This window comes from Mus musculus, chromosome 3, assembly GCF_000001635.26.
Source record: "Mus musculus strain C57BL/6J chromosome 3, GRCm38.p6 C57BL/6J".
NCBI classification, from domain to species: Eukaryota; Metazoa; Chordata; class Mammalia; order Rodentia; family Muridae; genus Mus; species Mus musculus.
In genome coordinates this window covers 126,777,652-126,795,461 of record NC_000069.6, presented here as the reverse complement: position 1 = coordinate 126,795,461, position 17,810 = coordinate 126,777,652, and the positions used below count along the sequence as shown (strand labels likewise).

The following is a 17,810-nucleotide window of genomic DNA, read 5'->3' as shown; positions in this document are numbered from 1 at the left end:
TACATCGTAAGCTCCGGCCTTGATCTGCTGATACAGTCTATGCTGATCTTCATCCCAGAAGGGTGGGTATCCCACCAGCAAGATGTAGAGGATGACACCTGAGGAGATCATAACAGACAATGAGTCAGATGTGCCTGACCAATATGGTATGAAGAGAGAGAGAAGCATGGGAATGGCTTCAGAGAGACATGCAGTGTCCTGTCCTAAAGCCTCACTGTCTAGAAGGTGACAGCTGTTCCTTTCTTGTGCTCCACACTGATACATTGTCAGGCCATCCTGTGGAACAAAGTATTGTAAAGAAGCAGCCAGGGTAACACCTAAAGATGAAATGCTCCTTCATTTTGGAGGTCATTTTTGCCTCCTATTTTTCTATATAAGATTTTACATGGGCCGATGCTTAACTTTTTGTTATCTACTTCCTAATCTACTGACAGGGAGGACCTTTGTTGACTGCAGTGTCCTGGTTACAAATTTATGCTCTAAATAAACCAGCATCTCTTGGGATGCTGATAACATATAAAAAGACACAACCGTTTTCTCATCAATAATGCATTTTTAAAACTAAAAGCTTTTTCCATCAAATAGACCTCACCAAAGAGCCATATATTACAGGAAAGTAAGAGGGATGAGGAGGGAGAAACTGCATGCAACATCCAAAGTCATAAGCACATCGTTGTAATGCAATTTGAGATTTACTGCAAAAATATGTAGCTAAAGGCATGGTTGGTATGCAGAGGGGACAGGTTCCAGGATCACTTCGCAGATATCAACATCTGTGCATGCTCAGGCCCCACTGATAGAATTGTGGGAGTTATTAAGCTTAACCTAAAAAGGCCATACCATGCTGTAAAGGGGTGGCTGCATCATATTGTCCAGAGACAAGGAAAAAGTCTGTGTACATTCAGTGATGCAATTGTGGTTTTCACCCCCAAATATCTGATTAATGATGGCTGAGCCTGTTCATTTGGAAAGTGCCCAACCAAGGGTAGTAGCACTTATGAGTTAGTCAACATGCGATTCAATAGTTCAATGAAAACTATACTCATAGACTGTGAATTTTATATGATATTGCCTTATATGCATATATTCTAAAAATAAAATTATGGTCTCGTTTGCCTTCAAATATTCTCTAGTTACTTTTCACACACTACTAAGCTGCCAAGGTCTTTGTTTCCTTTGTCTCAGATTTTCCTAGAGGGCCCTGTGGCCTCACCTGTAAGCCTTGCCCTTGTTGCTTCCTTAAGCCTGGAAAGGCCAAGGGAGAAGAGTAAGGCAGGTGGAGCTCTGCCCAGATGCCTTGAGATTGTTTCCCCCCTGAGAGTGGGGGTTCCTTGGCTCTAGAGCTCCTGGTGGGGGAGATCTAACACAGTTCTTACCTATAAGTCTGGGATTCTTTGTACAAAAGCCACAATTGAATTTAAATGGCTTTGAAGATAATAGTCTAATCTCCTCCATCTTTTATTGCCTATTTCTGGAATACACTTTGAAATAGATTCTTAGAATCCAGCCTGTAGCTAGAGAATCTCAGACTGAGTGCTTGCCTAGCATGCCTGGATCCCGGACTGGGTCTGATCATTATAACTGACAAGCAAGCAGACAAAACCACCCAGGCAAAACTAACCCAACAACGATCTATAATGTCATGTGGTGGGATGATAACTTTTATCTTGAATGCTCCCATGTGCCCACACATTAGTGTTTTGGTACCCTGAGGAGCTGTTATTAAGAGGTAAAGCCTACAGCTATCTCCAAGTGACTGGGATATGTTAGACTCTGATTGCTGCTGCTGCTCCTCCTCCTCCTCCTCCTCCCCCTCCCCCTCCCCCTCCTTCCTCCACTCCATTAGGTAAGTGGTTTTGTTCTGCCATGTGCTCTGGCCATGTGTTCTCCATATGGTCACCACAGGCCAATATATTGTGGACTGCAACTTGTACAACTTCAAGCCACAATCACCCTGTGGCAATTTGTCATAGTAACTGGAAGGTGATTAACATGGAATAAAATATTTAAAATAATAGTCATCTTTAAAAAAAAAAAAGCCTGTCATGGCTTATACACAAAGGCTGGAAATGTATTTTACAAAGTGTACTGTTGTAGACTTGATGTGCATTGATTTAATTTTCATATTATTTTTATTATCTGATGCAACAGATGACTCAACAGTCATGATGGCCATAGTGATGACCAATAGCCAAACTTACTTTTCCAGGATGAGTTGTAAAGAAACTCATTTTAAATACTGTTATTTCTCACCTATGGTGCAAAGAGTGAAAACCAAAAAACCAAAAAACCAAAAAAACATTTGTTTTGTAATCCTGACATTGTCTGGTGAATCCAGACATTTTCCTAATAAACATAGAATTAGGTTGTTACAAAATGATTAAATATCCTTGCAGCTGAGGGATTTCCCACTTTGACTCAGGTTTTTCTTTCCTGAGGCTTTTGTAAGCAGTTGACATCTAACATTACTTCTATGGGAAGTGGAAGCTCTTGGAAGCCTTTTGTCCAAGGGAGAGCTAACAATGCCTACTACACATACACTGCATAGCAATATCCTCAAGACTGGAACACTTCACACAACAGGGAAGCCTGCTAAGGCCCAGGAAGTTCCAAATCAAAACTTTCCAACCTGGAAGGAGGCTCCTTAAGACACAGGAAGAAAGCAACTCACAAATCTTATCTGAGGAAGTCTCTAAAACTTAACAGACCTGCAAGGTCCGTCTTTGACCAAGGTTATATACACTGGCGTGGAGAAGAGACTCTCCCACTGGCAAAGCTGCCTTCACACTGCAGAGAGTTCCAGGATTGCAGCTTTTGTGAGTTGCCACCCACAGTAGAGTGGTACTTTGGTCACTCGGATGCTTTTGAGTTGTTCATGTTCATATAAATAACAGCAGTAAATTCACTGGCTCACCAATTTGGACTGCAGTGTAATCTTCCTTGATATGTCACTGGTGCCAAATTCGGGGTGAGCAGAAATTTGTTCAGAGACCTCCTTGGTAAAGTCACCCACCATCTCATGATTTAGTCATTTGATAAATGACAAAGTGGTTTCTACGGAAAATATACTTTTGGTAGTATAAATATTAGAGATAAAAATGCTTTAGACTTGAAGGCTTAGAAGGCAAGAGAAAGTACTATTGGGTGACTGAGATAGAATTGTCAATGCATCTTGGAATTATTCTGTAAGCTTCTTAGGATTTTCTCACTAGAGCACAAGCGCTTCTGAATTATGCTTCCTTCTGTTCTCTGAATAAATGATGGCTAGTGGACTTGTAGCATAATGATAATGTCACATCAAAACTTCTTTATGAATGATGCTTTTTACATGTGTTTTAAATTATTACCTCATTTAATTCTATATAGTGGTAGATATGCTACTAGTCACGTTTTATAGACTGTAAACAAGGAGACTAAGTGGCTAAGTTACTAGCAGGCTTGTTGATGGTACCACTTCCAAAGATCTTTGCAGCTACTTTTCTTCCATGGTAGGTCTTCTCACCTGAATGACCCAATCAAGACAATCCTCCACAGGGATGTCTGAGGGCTAACCGTACCTAGATGATCCCTTACCTGGGTGTCTGGGGGTTAACCTGACATAGATGATCCCTCACAGGGATGTCCAACAGTCAGCCTAACCTAGATGAACTCTCACAGGGGTTGTCCAAGGGTTAACCTACCTTAAATGATCACTCATGGAGATATCAAAGGCACAACTGGAGATTTGTCTCCTCAGTGATCCTAGATCTTGTCAAGTTGACAATTAGCATTAACCACCACAATGAGCATTTCAGGGGTGCTGATGTGACCTCCACATACTGGTCTCTTATGACCTAACTGGTCTTTGCTAATCACTGACTGAATAGTTTACAAATCGGTATTCTAATTCTATCTCATCTTTTGAAAATTGGAAAACTTTTTTTCCATTACCTAATTACTTTAAGGTACAGCCTACACAGGAAAGGCCAAGTGATATCCCGTTTCTTCTGACTTTTATTAACCTGTTTTTGAAATTACTCATTTGCTTTTATGAGTCTCCCAAATTTCAGAATTCCTCTTAGATTTTACCATGATAAAGAATTGGAGTGTGTGTGTGTGTTTTAATCTAGTGTACTGTTTTTCTTAGTGACCTTGTAACAGTGCTATCTCTGGCAGGTGGAAATGAGCCTCATGTTGGCTCCTGTGACCAAAACCCCTGTTTTCTTTAACATTTTTTTCCCTTCTGAAATGACAAGATGTTCCTATACTCTCCATGATGGAGACATCAGCGAGAGCACAGAATCAGCTAGTACACAAATGGTAGGAGGGACACACAGCATAGCAAGACTAAGGGTGACCACATACGTGTGCTCTGTGGAGACACATACATTGAAACTAAAGACAACAAATCAATAACAAACTTGTAAAATAAGAAAGTGGCTAGGGAAAATGTGAAGACAACTCATTAAGCTATTGCTATGCCATGCTAGTAAGTTGTATTACTGTCCTACTTACACTCGGAGTCCCTTTTTTTTGTACAGATAAGCAGATGTGACATACTGTTTTGAATAAAGCAGCCACAGGACAGGAGGATACATGGGGTAAAGGTGAAGTAACCTTAGCCATCTACTCACTATGGTACTCTCTCTTTTTGTATATTTCAACATTCCTAAAATCAACGGCATGGAAAGTGTTTTTGACACAATCGGTTACATATAACATTGTTAAGTGATGCTGCCCCATTTTCTTTGGTTTATGCATTAATGTGTGCTTGGAAGAGATGAGAGATGTTTGATGAATAAGAGTTTTGAGAAGCACTGATTCCTGACTAGGAAGAAAGCCTACCTCATCAAGAACATTCCAAATGATTAAGCCTCTAATCACACAAATGATCAAACATCCTAATGACTGCTCTCATAGAAGAAGAAATGATGGAAAGCTGAGAAACTGTGTTAAAGTTAATGGAGAAATCATACAAGACACTTAGTTCGCCTTGCGAAGTGGAGCACACTATACTATGTGCCCACAGGGGGATCTGGAAATGCCCAATTAACCAGAGGGATAAGCATGGCATACCTATATCTTCTAGTGCTCTTAGGATGGAAAGCGATAAACAGCTAGCAGGCTAAAAGTCATTTCTCAGAGGATGAAACTGGCTATGCCATGGAATAGTGCTGGCAAAGATAAATAATAAATGTTGATATTGCCCCAAATAGAAGAACTGGGTATGTGCCCAAGATGACTAAGGAGCACCTACAGCAAACTGTATGTCTGAGTCTTCTCAAAAAATATGTATATCAAAGCCCTAAACCCCTTGTGCTGCTTTGTGGGTGTGGAAGGTAGCGAGTTCACAAGGGTAGAATCCTCAGGAAAAAGTACTCAGGTGTCCTTTAGAGGTCAAACCACTAGCTGAAGAGTAAGAGTAAGATGTTGCTTATTCTTGAGTTTAGTGTGTTTTGCAAATTGTATCTTGGGTATTCTGAGCTTTTGGGCTAATATCCACTTATCAGTGGGTGCATATCATGTGTGTACTTTTGTGACTGGGTTACTTCACTCAGCATGATATCCTCCAGATCCATCCAATTACCTAAGAATTTCATAAATTTGCCCCTTTTGAAAGCTGCATAGTACCCCATCGTGTAAGTGTACCACATTTTCTGTATCCTGAAGGAATGCCCATCCATAGACTGCCCCACCTGTGAATCCATCTCATATACAACCACCAAATCCAGACACTATTGTGAATGCCAACAAGAGTTTGCTGACAGAAGCCTGACATAGCTGTCTCGTGAGAGGTTCTGCCAGTGCCTGACAAATACAGAAGTGGATGCTCATGGCCATTCATTGGACAGAGCACAGGGTTCCCAAAGAAGGAGCTAGAGAAAGTACCGAAGGAGCTCAAAGGGTTTGCAGCCCCAGAGGAGGAACAACAATATGAACTAACCAGTACCCACAGAGATCCCTGGGACTAAATCACCAACCAAAGAAAACACATGGTGGGAACCATGGCTCTAGCTGCATATGTAGCAGAGGATGGCCTAGTTGTTCATCAATGGGAGGAGAGGCCCTTCGTCCTGTGAAGGCTCAATGCCCCAGTGTAGGGGAATGCCAGGACCAGGAAGTGGGAGTAGGTAGGTTGGTGAGCAGAGGGAGGGGTTGGGGAGAAGGGGATAGGGGGTTTTTGCAGGGGAAACCAGGAAAAGGGATAACATTTGAAATGTAAATAAATAAAATATCTAATAAAATAAATTTTAAAAAAATGCTAAAAAAAAAAGATGTTGCCAGTGTGTAACTTTGAAAAGCATCTTCACTAGGAGCCCCCATTGGCTTTGCTGTCTTAGTCTCCCATCCTCCAAAACGATGAGCCACCCATCTGTGCAGTTCACATGCTGCTCTGTGCTGCTCTGTTACAGCAGCCTGCACGATACCTGTCTGCAACCTTTACTTACTATGCACCAATCCTGAAATCTGCTGCTTAAAGGAGACCCTGACTTGCTTGGGCACTGGTGTCCAGTGTGGTGTTCATCAGACTCATATGACGAGCTTGGAAAAAAACTGCAAGATCCTGAGCCATATCTGACAGACTTTTTCTATTGCAATTGTCTTTTTTTAAAGGAAAGCATTATATTTAAACATAGAACATTATGTTGTACAAGAAATAGATGCATGGTTTTTCAAGGGTACAGTTCAGTGGGGTCAAGTAGATTCACAAGTGTTAAGAGCAGCTCTTCCAAAGGCTCGTGTCTCTCAACATCGAAACCTTCCCTCTTTCTGGCTTTGTGAATTAAACTACTTCAGATACCTGAACACAGCCATGAAGGGTTTGTGTTTTTATGCTGTTCTTCACTAATGCAATGTCTTTGATGTTCCTACATCTGGTAGTGCGTGTGAGAACACTTCCTGTCTCTTGTAAGATAATATAATATACTATTATATATGGCATAGTGCTTAACTGATATACTTGTCTATAGATATGTTTACCCTCTTGTGAATAATGCTGTTATGAACTCAGGCAGACACAGTCTCTTTAAGACTCTGCTTTCAAGTCTTTTAAATATACACCTAGTAGTAGGGTTGCTGGATCATATGGCCTCAGAGAGTTTTATCCAATACTTCTGGGGCATGTCCCAGAAAGCTCAACTTTTGATAAGACTTCAGAACATACTGAAGTATAATCTGTAGTTCACAGTCTAAAAAGCACCAAATTTGGGAAATTACACATACACATAAGAGGCATTCTTAAATATCTTCACTGAGACATTTAAGAAAATGTCATTCATTCTAAGGAGGAAGGCACTGGTAAAGACTATATTGAGCACAAGGCCCTCTGGGTGGTGACTGTTGAAGAAGGTGATACACTGGTGGCCCAGTGTCAGGCAGCTAGAGTACTGACAGTAGCAGCCTACTGTCAACTGAGCTGGGATTTCAGAGTAACAAAACGCCCAGGGTTGACTTATTCAAGCTGAAGTTATGGAAAGGCTGTTTCCCTGGAGTTATGTGGCTATGGACACACAGTTCACTATGCAAGAAAAGAAGAAACATATTTCATAATCATCCAAAGGTGTGGCCAAGGTCATGGTACATTCTGTAACCATTAGTGCTATACTGTTACTCATGGTCATTCAGATCGACATCTAATAAGACAAATAAAATCCTAAGAAGCATAACTATATTCTGAGAGGCAAGCCTATGTTTCCTGGATCTCTCCTCCTTTCATCTTTTATTTTTAAGGAATTTTTAATGGAAGGAACTCTATTAAAAGCCAGCAATCTAGTGACATCTATAAACGTTTGCCTATCTCAGTAGGGACTTATGGAAGATGCTTTAGATATAAGAAAACCATTAAAACTAATTTACTATTGGAAATGGCAGAACACAGGGTTATGTTCTGGCTTCCTTTGTGTCTACTATTTACATTTCACTAATGGACTTGTTGCTTTCAAAGACCAGGTAGCAGTCAAACCATGCTCTGAGATCTTAAATGCAAGGTAATGGTGCTGCTGAGATTTCCTAAGTGCAGATAAGTGCATGTTTCTAATAGTGTAGAACGTAAAGAGAATGTCTTATCTGTATGGATATGGCACCTGTCAGTAATAAATCTGATGGCCTATGGCTTAGGCAGGAAATAAGAGGTGGGACATCCAGGAGGCAGAAAGGATTCTGGGATAGAGCCAGGCATGGTAGATTTGCCTGAGTAGATGTGGTAAGATAGATGCATGGTACCTAAGCACAGGTAAACAGTCACGTGGCAGAATGTAGATTAGAATAAATGGGCTAATTTAAGTTATGAGCTAATAAAAGAAAAGCCTGGCTAGATGGCCAAGGTATTTGTAAATATATTTAGGGTCTAAGTTATAATTCTGGGAGCATGGAGCTGGGAGGATGAGACAAACCTAATTTCTACAGTATAGCCTTCCTTTAGTCTCTATGTCCATGTTTGCCACACTATTCTGTGTCAACCACTAATATGACAAAGACCCTGTTATGGTGAATGTTTACAACCTAAATCACACTAAATAATAGCTCTTTTCTCTGGAATTGCTCTTCTTTAAAAAATTTTCTAACATAATTTCTTACCACACAATCCAGTATCTATTTTGGAAAACAAACAAAACAAAACAACCCCCAACCTGACTGGATAGAGATAGAATGGCTGATGGATGATACGTTTGTTCTCAAAGTGAGCCATAAGCTAAAGTAAAAAACAATACGCAAGAAGATGGCATTTTATGACAATTTAGTATTCCTTCATGTCGCCTGAGACGACATAACAAAAAATGTCAAACAGTGAAACAAATAATGATGATCAAGAAATGTAAAAAAAGCAAAACAAAACTAAACAAAAATCCAACAACAACAAAACCATAGCAATTAAACTGAGCCCAGTGGTTTTTATTTCCCTAAATATGTGCTATGAGAGTTTTAGTCGAATATAGCAATGGGTCATGTGGCCTCGGTTGAATTTCTAGACATGTGACTAAAAGATGTCCATAGTCTCTGCATTTCTTCCCTTCTATTTAATCTACATTCTTCAAATTGGGTCAGGCTCCTGTTTAATTCCTCATAGCAATGCTAATCACTCAAGGAGTCTCGATGTAAAAATCTGTAACACTCCTGTGGTTCTTCCTCAAGGCTGAAGACACACAAACACAAGTCACTGTCTTCAACCTCCATATAGCTTGGATTCCAGTTACAACACAGTCTGGTAAGACAGCCTACCCACAATGGGAGGCAATTATCTATGATGGCCAGACTATAGCCTGGAGCAGTACATGAGAACCAACTTGTCCACTAAAAATAAAGAGTTCTTCAATCATTGCTGAACTGGAACTGAGACAGTAAGCAGGCCACACTTTGACGGGGGCTTCTTTATCATATCTACAGCGTGTTCCCTGCTACATTTATCCCACCACCCACACCCCAAACACAGATTTGGGGTCATGGACCCTCTTTGTTCACACTAGTCAGTATGGTCACATTGATTAAATCTTCTGTCTCTGCTTTTCTATTTAGTAGTGTCTTTAGCACTTATAGTGGCTGACCAAGTCTAGCTCTTTAGGAGTCCTAGAGCTGGGACACTAGCCTTAATACTTAAGTACCTCTCCTCTTGTTCCAGACCAGTAACTTCCCACATGGTCCCTAAAGAGTTTAAGATCCAAACATGGCATACTTCAGAAAACATGGTTCTACTATATCTCAAAATATTTTCAAGAATATGACTACATCCCATAAGATTTGCTATTGTCAGTCAGCCTGAGTCACGGTCCAATCTGTTTCCTGTAAGCTCATCAGTAGAAACAAATCTGGGCTGGGAGCTAGTGTAAGGGAAATGCTTGAGCTACCAAGACTTGGAAAAGAACATTTTGCACGAGTTCTCACTCACAGGTACCTTTGAGTTCATCCTTAAAACAAAACAGTCTCAGGAAGGCAGAGGGAAGAGGGCACTTGAGCGACATCTAAGACCTCAGCCTTTGATTAAAGTGTTATCTCTAAACCTTCAGAATGACGATGACTCTGCTTTTCACACTGCTTTATGTATTGTATAGTGTTTTCTCTAAGTATGTGCTTTACCTGATCCTCCCACAATTCTGTGAGGGTTTAATATTCTTATTTTACAGTTAAAGGGGGGGGGCGCATGGATATTAAGAGTCAGTGCAAACCAAAAAGTAGCATCCAGATATGATTACAAATATAGCCCCTTCTCGTAACCACCTTTTTAGATATGGAGAGAACTCAGAACACACTGGATGCTCCCAGTTTGGCATTAAATACCAGGTGGTTGCTAGGGACATAAAGCTGACAAGAAAGGGAGTATGGGATAGTGTATCCTTCTGACAGAGATATTTCTTCTAAAGTAAAACCGAATCAAAGTAGTTATTTCCAGAACCTATAAATCAATTTTAAAATCATCTAGGTTTGCTGACAAACGCAGCACTGAAACTTGCCTACAGCACACCATAGCCAGACTTTGGTAGGTCACATCTATTTTTAGACAGTGGTAAGGGGGCTGTGTAAGACTTAGAACACTAACTAGACGGTGCTGAGAAACTTAGCAGAAAGATATTCAGAGAACTTCGTAGGATTTCCCTTACTTCAGTTTTCCAACTGTTTGAAGAAATTGTCAACACATAAAAATGTTACTGTGAGAAAAGATGTTGCGATTCTCCCCATTGTATGGCTAAGTCTGCACAGGATATTTTTTTTTTTTTTAGGGTTGACAGATTAAGGCTGGAGTCAGACTCTACTCCATCATTATTTTCAAGATTTACTCTCATTCTTGGAATTCCTGCCAAGTGTCCTAGGCAAACAGTTTTTGTTAGAACTGGCTGGCTCAGTGGTGTGAGTGTACAACCCCATAAGGCTCGCCATACCTGCGTTCTCAGTATTCTAAAAGAAAGCACTGGTGTCACCAGAACACTACTGGAAATGTCAACTTGCCCACTCCAGCCCTAATCAAAACCATGAGCTATACTTTACCTCCCTCTCTAGGAATCTTTGGGGAGACTAAGGTTTGAAAGGTTCTGAGTTCAAGTCTAACAACACTGCTTACTATAGAATATTTGTGCCCTTCCCCCACTTGACATGGTGACATCATTAACCTCACTGTGATGAAATTAGAAGTGAAGCCTTCAGTGGTAAAAAATGTTCAGGGCTCAGATTATGATGCCCTCGGATAAAGACTCTTCACCACGGGTGAACTCAAAACAGAAGACAGGCATCTATGTGTCCAGACAGAGTATACGTCTCTGGACGTGTCCAGATGTATACTCTGTCTGGACAGTAAATCTATAGGTACCATGACTTTAGGCTTTCCAGCTTCTAGGATCATTAAAAATACTTTTCAGTTTTTTAAGCCAGTCAGTCTTTGGTATTTTGTTATTGCAGCCCAAATTGATGAAGACACTGGTCCATTACAAAATCTGCCTGAAAATATGATTTCTTACCGCATGCCCACATATCCACTGGTTTTCCATAAGGATCTTTACGCAGGACTTCTGGAGAAAGATACCCAGGTGTGCCAGCAAAACCTAGGGAAACAGATGCTCATGAGTCAGGGTTGGCATGTCAACAGCAGTAGAAAATGATCAACTAAGAAAGGATGCTTTAGGGGCCTTCTTTAACTGAAGATAAGCTCTGTTGGTCATACCATCTACCTTATTTGAAAGGGTGTGTGCACATGCACGGGTGCGTGCTCGTGCGCGCGCGCGCGCGCACACACACACACACACACACACACACACACACACACACACGCACACACACACAGGATCTACTTTGCTATCTAGTCTTTGTGACACAGGGATACATTATTTTACGTGTCTTTAATATCACTTATATGGAAGTTCAAACTAAATCTGTAAAAAAAATAATGTGAAAACTGAAGGTAGATTAACTTTTTGCAAAAGATGACACTTAAATGCCTATGAAAGTCACCTATAAAAGAAGAGGAACTAAGTTTGTAAAAAAAAATAATAATGAGAAAACTGAGGGTAGATTAGTTCTTTGCAAAAGGTAACACATAAATTCTCATGAAGTCACGTGTAAGAGAGGAGGACTGGAGAACTACATACTAAGACAAATCAAAAGCAGATTTCCAGATAAACATGATATTTTAAAACAAATATTTTGATACAGGATCACGGGGGTAGGGTTAGGACTACCAGTAACTGAAGAACTTATTCTGAGAAGAAACAAGCCCAGAAAATATCAGTTCAATGTGTACTAATAAATAACCAGGGTGTATTCATAGCTGGCAACTAAGTGGAGACACAGGGACATTCAGATGAATCATCACTGAATGTTGACCAACAAGACCTCCGACTTCAAAAGACAGAGTGATGGGGGTGGATGGCAAAGAAAACTTTGTATTATACAAAGCAGTTTAGAATCCAATAAGGAATGCTTAAGTAACAATAAAATTTGTAACTAGACTCCAGTGGAAAATATCTTCTAATTCTGAAAATGAGTTTTCAAATAAGGAATATTTAAAAATAACAAAGGTAACCATTTTCATTTGAAAATGTTCCTTTAAAAGGCAAAAATGGAAAGTCTTTTTAAAAGAACTAACTAGTACTCCCAGAGCTCCTTGGAACTATACCACCAATCAAAGAAAACACATGGTAGAACTCATGGCTCTAGCTATATTTGTAGCAGAGGATGGCCTAGTTGGTCATCAATGAGAGGAGAGGCCCTTGGTCCTGTGAAGGCTGTATGCCCCAGTAGAGGGGAATGCCAGGACCAGGAATGGGAGTGGGTGGGTTGGGGAGCAGGGGGAGGGGGAAGGGGATAGGGGATTTTTGGAGGGGAAATTAGGAAAGGGGCTAACATTTGAAATGTAAATAAAGGAAATATCTAAAAAATAAAAATAAAAAATATTTAAAAAAAGAACACTCCATCATAGATTCCTCCCACCATAAACTAATAACTAATGCTGAGTTGCCATGTTTATTTAGTGGGAGGCTAAGCATCCAAGAAACACACCACTCCTCATATTTACAATGAACTTATACTTACTTTAGGAAAACAAAACAAAACACAACAAAAAGCAAAGACATACAAGAAAGAAGATTTGTGACTGAGTTACTTCTCTAGAAAAGTTAGATTAAATAAAAGCCAATGATTTTATTCTATTTTATTTTTATTTAATCCTCATTCATTTTATTACTCTCTTCCTCCTCTGTTTGGGATGATGTGGGGAAACATGAGAAAGGACTCCAGGGCAGGTCCCCTTTGCACAGCTTAAGTTTGACAAGGCTTATCATTAATCCACTGAGGCTCCACTGCTGGAAGGTCAGGGATTACCTGAGGGTATAATGCAGGGTCATTGAAAAGCAGGGGTGGATACAATTGGTGCAAGAGGCTCCTCAATGGTCCTGGAAGACCATTGAGAAGTAGACCACACCCGTGGTCTACTTTCACCACCCCTCTCCCAAGGCTTCAGGAATGACGTACAGAAAATCCAAGAAAACCTCATCTACAGTTCTGAGGAAGCGCTGTGTGCTTTCAGATCCCTCTCACACATCTCAGGTGCTTTTGTTCTGAGACTTAACAAGCCCCTTTAAGATCTCTTGGAAGGGATCCTCTTGTTACTGTTATGATGTTAATCTGTGAGTCTTGGTTGGTACCATCATCATTCTCATTAGATGTCTATATTTGTCTCGCTCAGTTTCACTCTTTCATATGCAATCCATGTAGTTCATGATTTAAAGGTACTAAAACGTCAATTTGCCTTACGTAACCTAGTCATAATAGATGGCCAAGAACAGGAGAGGTCATGACTTTCTCTTTGGAAAAGACATAGAAGAAAATTACTCCATAACAATAAGAAATGAAAAGATCAGGCTAAGGATGGTAGCACACATGTATAAAATGCCAGTATTTGGTGCACTGAGATCATAGGATTGTGAGTTCAAGACCAGCCTGGTCTATACAGTGAGAGCCTGAATAAGCAAATAAATACAAATATAAAATATATGAACCCTCACCCTAAGACTAAAATGTCAAGAAAATGCTATCATTCTTTTTCTTACTCAGAACCCCATCACTTGAACTGTCAGTTGACTCTATTCTAAATATTCTGAATCATTCATCCAAATGCATGGATTTCAGGAAAGAATACATTGTGCAAACAGCTTGCTGGAACACAGTAGGCAACATCTTCTTTGTCAGGAGATTTAGCTCCTAAGAATGCAGGACTGATACACACACACACACACACACACACACACACACTATTAATGTTAATAAGAACATGCTGTCTCCAGGAATAACATGGCTTTTACTCCAAAGAACAAATAGGAATATTAAAACAGACAACGAAGAAACAGAAATACCAGTGGTTGGAAATATATCCAATAGATTCTCTTCCCCACTTGATATTTAAAGGGAGAGGCATAATGGCCACTAAGTAAAGTAATTCTTCCATGAAGCAAGATCATGGTAGTGAGCCTCTGCTGCCTCACCAGCAACAGAATGTTCAAAACCAACTGAAGATAGTTTCCATCCAGTGACTTAGGAGACATGGGATATATGTGTATGTTTCTGGGGTCATTTGTCTCATTTTAATTTTTATAGTTTTTATCAAATGTGCTCCAGAGGATGTCAATTCTCACAGTTTTGGCCACTGTTCAAAGATATCCAGGATAGAGAGTGAAAAATGAATGAAAGGAACTAAGTACATGGGATTAAAAATGAAAGTGAAATGCACTAGTGTGTGTTCCAGAGGACACATTTCAGCCCTGCTGCTCAGGACACATTTCAGCCCTGCTGCTCATTCTTAGAACAGAATCCATTTTACCACAAACAACTTTGCAAAGTTTGAAAATATTATTTATTTTATTATTTCTCATAACGTATTTTCTCATTATAGACCAATTTAAGATGGGATCCAGTGTGTTAAAATTAGTGAAGATGTTGCTAGAGTCCCCTTCCTGTGTGGCTTGATAATGACTGTAAGGAACCAGAAGTTCCAGGCTGAGATGGGAGAGCACGCTAGCAGGAAGGAGACTAGCCCTACTTACCAAACCATGCCTGCTGGTCGCCTTGAACTTCTATGGCTAAGCCGAAGTCTGCCAGCTTCACAGCTGCTCCTTTGGACTTGCTAGCTAAAAGCAAATTCTCAGGCTTTATTTAGAAAGGAAAGAAAGAGGGAGAGGGAGAGGGGGAGGGGGAGGGGGAGGGGAGAGAGAGAGAGAGAGAGAGAGAGAGAGAGAGACTAAAGTGAGAATCTATTTTAAGTGACTACTTAAAATTGTCAACATTTGTACAAGATTAAACAGGGCAGGGCAGGGGAAGGGAGGGGAGGGGAATGGGAAGCAAACTCATGCACTGTTGTCTCTCCGGGAGATTTCCATTCCTAAATCCCAGGGAAAGGATGGTTAGAAAAACGGTAGAGAGCAATCATGTCTACAGGCATCAGACAAACTCATTGGGCACTGCAAAGGCAACAGGGAAGGATGCAGTTAGTAGGGCTGCTGTCTTCACCTGCTCACATGCCTTCATGGACCACTCAAGGTGCACACTTGGCCAATGACAAGGACTGAGAAGCCAAACAGAGCACAGGCATTTTCAGCAGGCGAAAACCTGGCAAAACGATACCCAAAGTTGGACCAACCTACAGACATTTGGCAAAAGAAACTGCAAATTAAATCCCACTTGATTTTTAAAGAGTTTGGATTCAAATGTAGTGATTTTGATTCTTCAATGTTTCCAAACAATTTCTGCACAAATTTTGGAGACTGATTCTGAATTGTGTATCAAAATGGCTGTCTTTAAGAATCTGTTTGTTCTTAAAGGCAAGAAAGAGTATATTGTTTGCCAAATGTTACAGCTAGCTTAAAAAAAATTATAAGCCATTTTTTTACTATGTAATTTACATTCCTCTAAAGTGTGACTAAAATGTTACACAGATAATTTATTCTCCCACCTAGAATACTGTGAGTTAGACACATTTTTCTTTGGTATCGATCATTACTCAAGGACTGATAAATCAGTCTTGGAATGAGGCTGTGTCTACACCATTGCTTCCCAACCAATACTAGAACTTTGAAAATAAGCATTGAGACAGAGCTTTCAATTTCCCTGGACTTCCTCATGGAGTTTAAGAAACTGAGTGGGGAGATGCTTAGGGAAAGCGTACTGAGTATTATGTACAGTGAAGCCTAGCCCACCCAGACATCTGGATGAATAAGATTGGACTAGAATGCACATGGAAGACTGGTTCTTTCTAAGTCTTCCTGCTTTGGGGGGGGGGGGTGGTGAAGAGTGAATTTGGAGCCTATGTCTCCACCCAAACAGTTGGGAAACAATGGCCCTCCCAAGCGCCAAAACGGTTCTCTGAGAATACAAAAACGTTATCAGCCAAATGATTTTGTTTCTATGTCAACAAACAAGAAAACTAGTTTTCATCAAATTGACTGCTTGTGAGATTTGTCAGTTTCGTGAGTTGTTTTGGGCTTGAGTAAACACAGCCTAACCCAGTATCTATTCATTAAGCCAGCCATGCAAAACAGCAAAACCCATAAGCAGCACTTAGAAGAAATTTGGTGAAATCTACAAAGAGCGTGAGCAAGCAAGTTGTAATTAAATACCAGAGCTCTTCAGGCCACTGCTGCTCACTGCCATCAGATTCACTACTATTGTCACCACTGACAATGTAAAAGGACCTTCGGAGCTTTTCCAGGCTGAAGTATGCCTCAATATCAAACACATCATTCAACTTGGAGTTTGAGAGGAAGATGTTTCAACAATGGAAAAGTGCTCTTTGCTGACGAAACTTCTATTTTGACTTCATGTTTGAAAAGGAAATCCTGGGTATTTATCAGTGTGCTAAATGTCTTTAATCAGGCTTAATTTGTTCACTTCTGAAATTTTAATTTCACAACTAAAATTTGTGATCAACTTGCTTTCTGTTTTCTAATTTAATCGACATAATTTCCCATAATTCCATAAATTAGTAACTTGGCCCAAGTACATTGAACTGTAGGCAAGAATTGATTCTCCTCCTTTAGAACTTTCACTTCCAAAGTACTGAGATATCAGGAATGTCTGCTATGATGCATCTAATCTAATTTGGCAACCACAGACTCATTCACAGAACGAGTTCCAATCACTTAAGAAACCATGGTCATTCTAGTGCCTTTAAGCCTAACAGAATAGAAGTTACTTGAGCAAATGCCACTGCCATTAGTGAGTAAGCTCTTTTAAAATTTAATGTTTGAAAATTTACTCTTACCCCTACACTGAAAAGCTTCTGGGTGGGGCTTTATGCACAAGACCCATAAAAACAAAGTCTTAGGTATTCAGAAAAAAAAAAAGGGATGCCTTAGAGTTGAATTATGCATGACCTTCGAATGATTGGGGCAGTATTCATAGCTAGAGATGACCAAGAAGGCTTTACTCTAGGACCTGTGAGTCATCAAAAAAAAAAAAAAATTCATTGAGATGTGAGTTTCACTTGACACCCATGAAGACTGTTCAGCAGCAGCTATGCACAGGAGAAGGCAGGCCTACCTCCAAGGGATAGGATAAGTTTTAACATTAATAGCATTGAGATATCACTGCATCTGGGAATATCATGTAGGCAAAGCTAACATAAAGACTATGGGATGGAAGCTGAAAAGTTAGAACAGCTGTTAATTTTATGAAAGGAATCTGATTTTTAATATGTCGTGGTAAGATTGCTTTAAGTGGCTAGCTTTAGTAAAACCCTAAATATATATCACATAAATTTTACTTCTGTAGAGTTTGTTTCTACTCTATAGAAAGGCCGGTTAGAGTAAGTTTTCTATCATGGTCTGTTGGGGTGCAGAAGGCTGGCTCACTAATAATTT

At 40.1% G+C, this 17,810-nt stretch overlaps 1 protein-coding gene across 40 annotated transcripts in view; it reads right to left on the bottom strand.

Annotated features, from left to right (window-relative positions):
• The window catches only part of Camk2d (calcium/calmodulin-dependent protein kinase II, delta), a 250,840-nt gene that overhangs the window by 50,865 nt on the left and 182,165 nt on the right, over nt 1-17,810 (bottom strand). For 37 of the 40 annotated variants that reach the window (XM_030252342.1, XM_030252344.1, XM_030252343.1 and 34 more), the window contains 3 exons: nt 15,000-15,102; nt 11,424-11,507; nt 4-98 (listed from right to left, as the gene is read on the bottom strand). In XM_030252342.1, the coding sequence (XP_030108202.1) occupies nt 4-98; nt 11,424-11,507; nt 15,000-15,102 (282 nt within the window). Of the gene's footprint in view, nt 1-3; nt 99-11,423; nt 11,508-14,999; nt 15,103-15,462; nt 15,562-17,810 lie in introns of those variants that run through there. The other 3 variants (NM_001293665.1, XM_006500832.3, XM_030252347.1) reach the window with 3 other exon arrangements.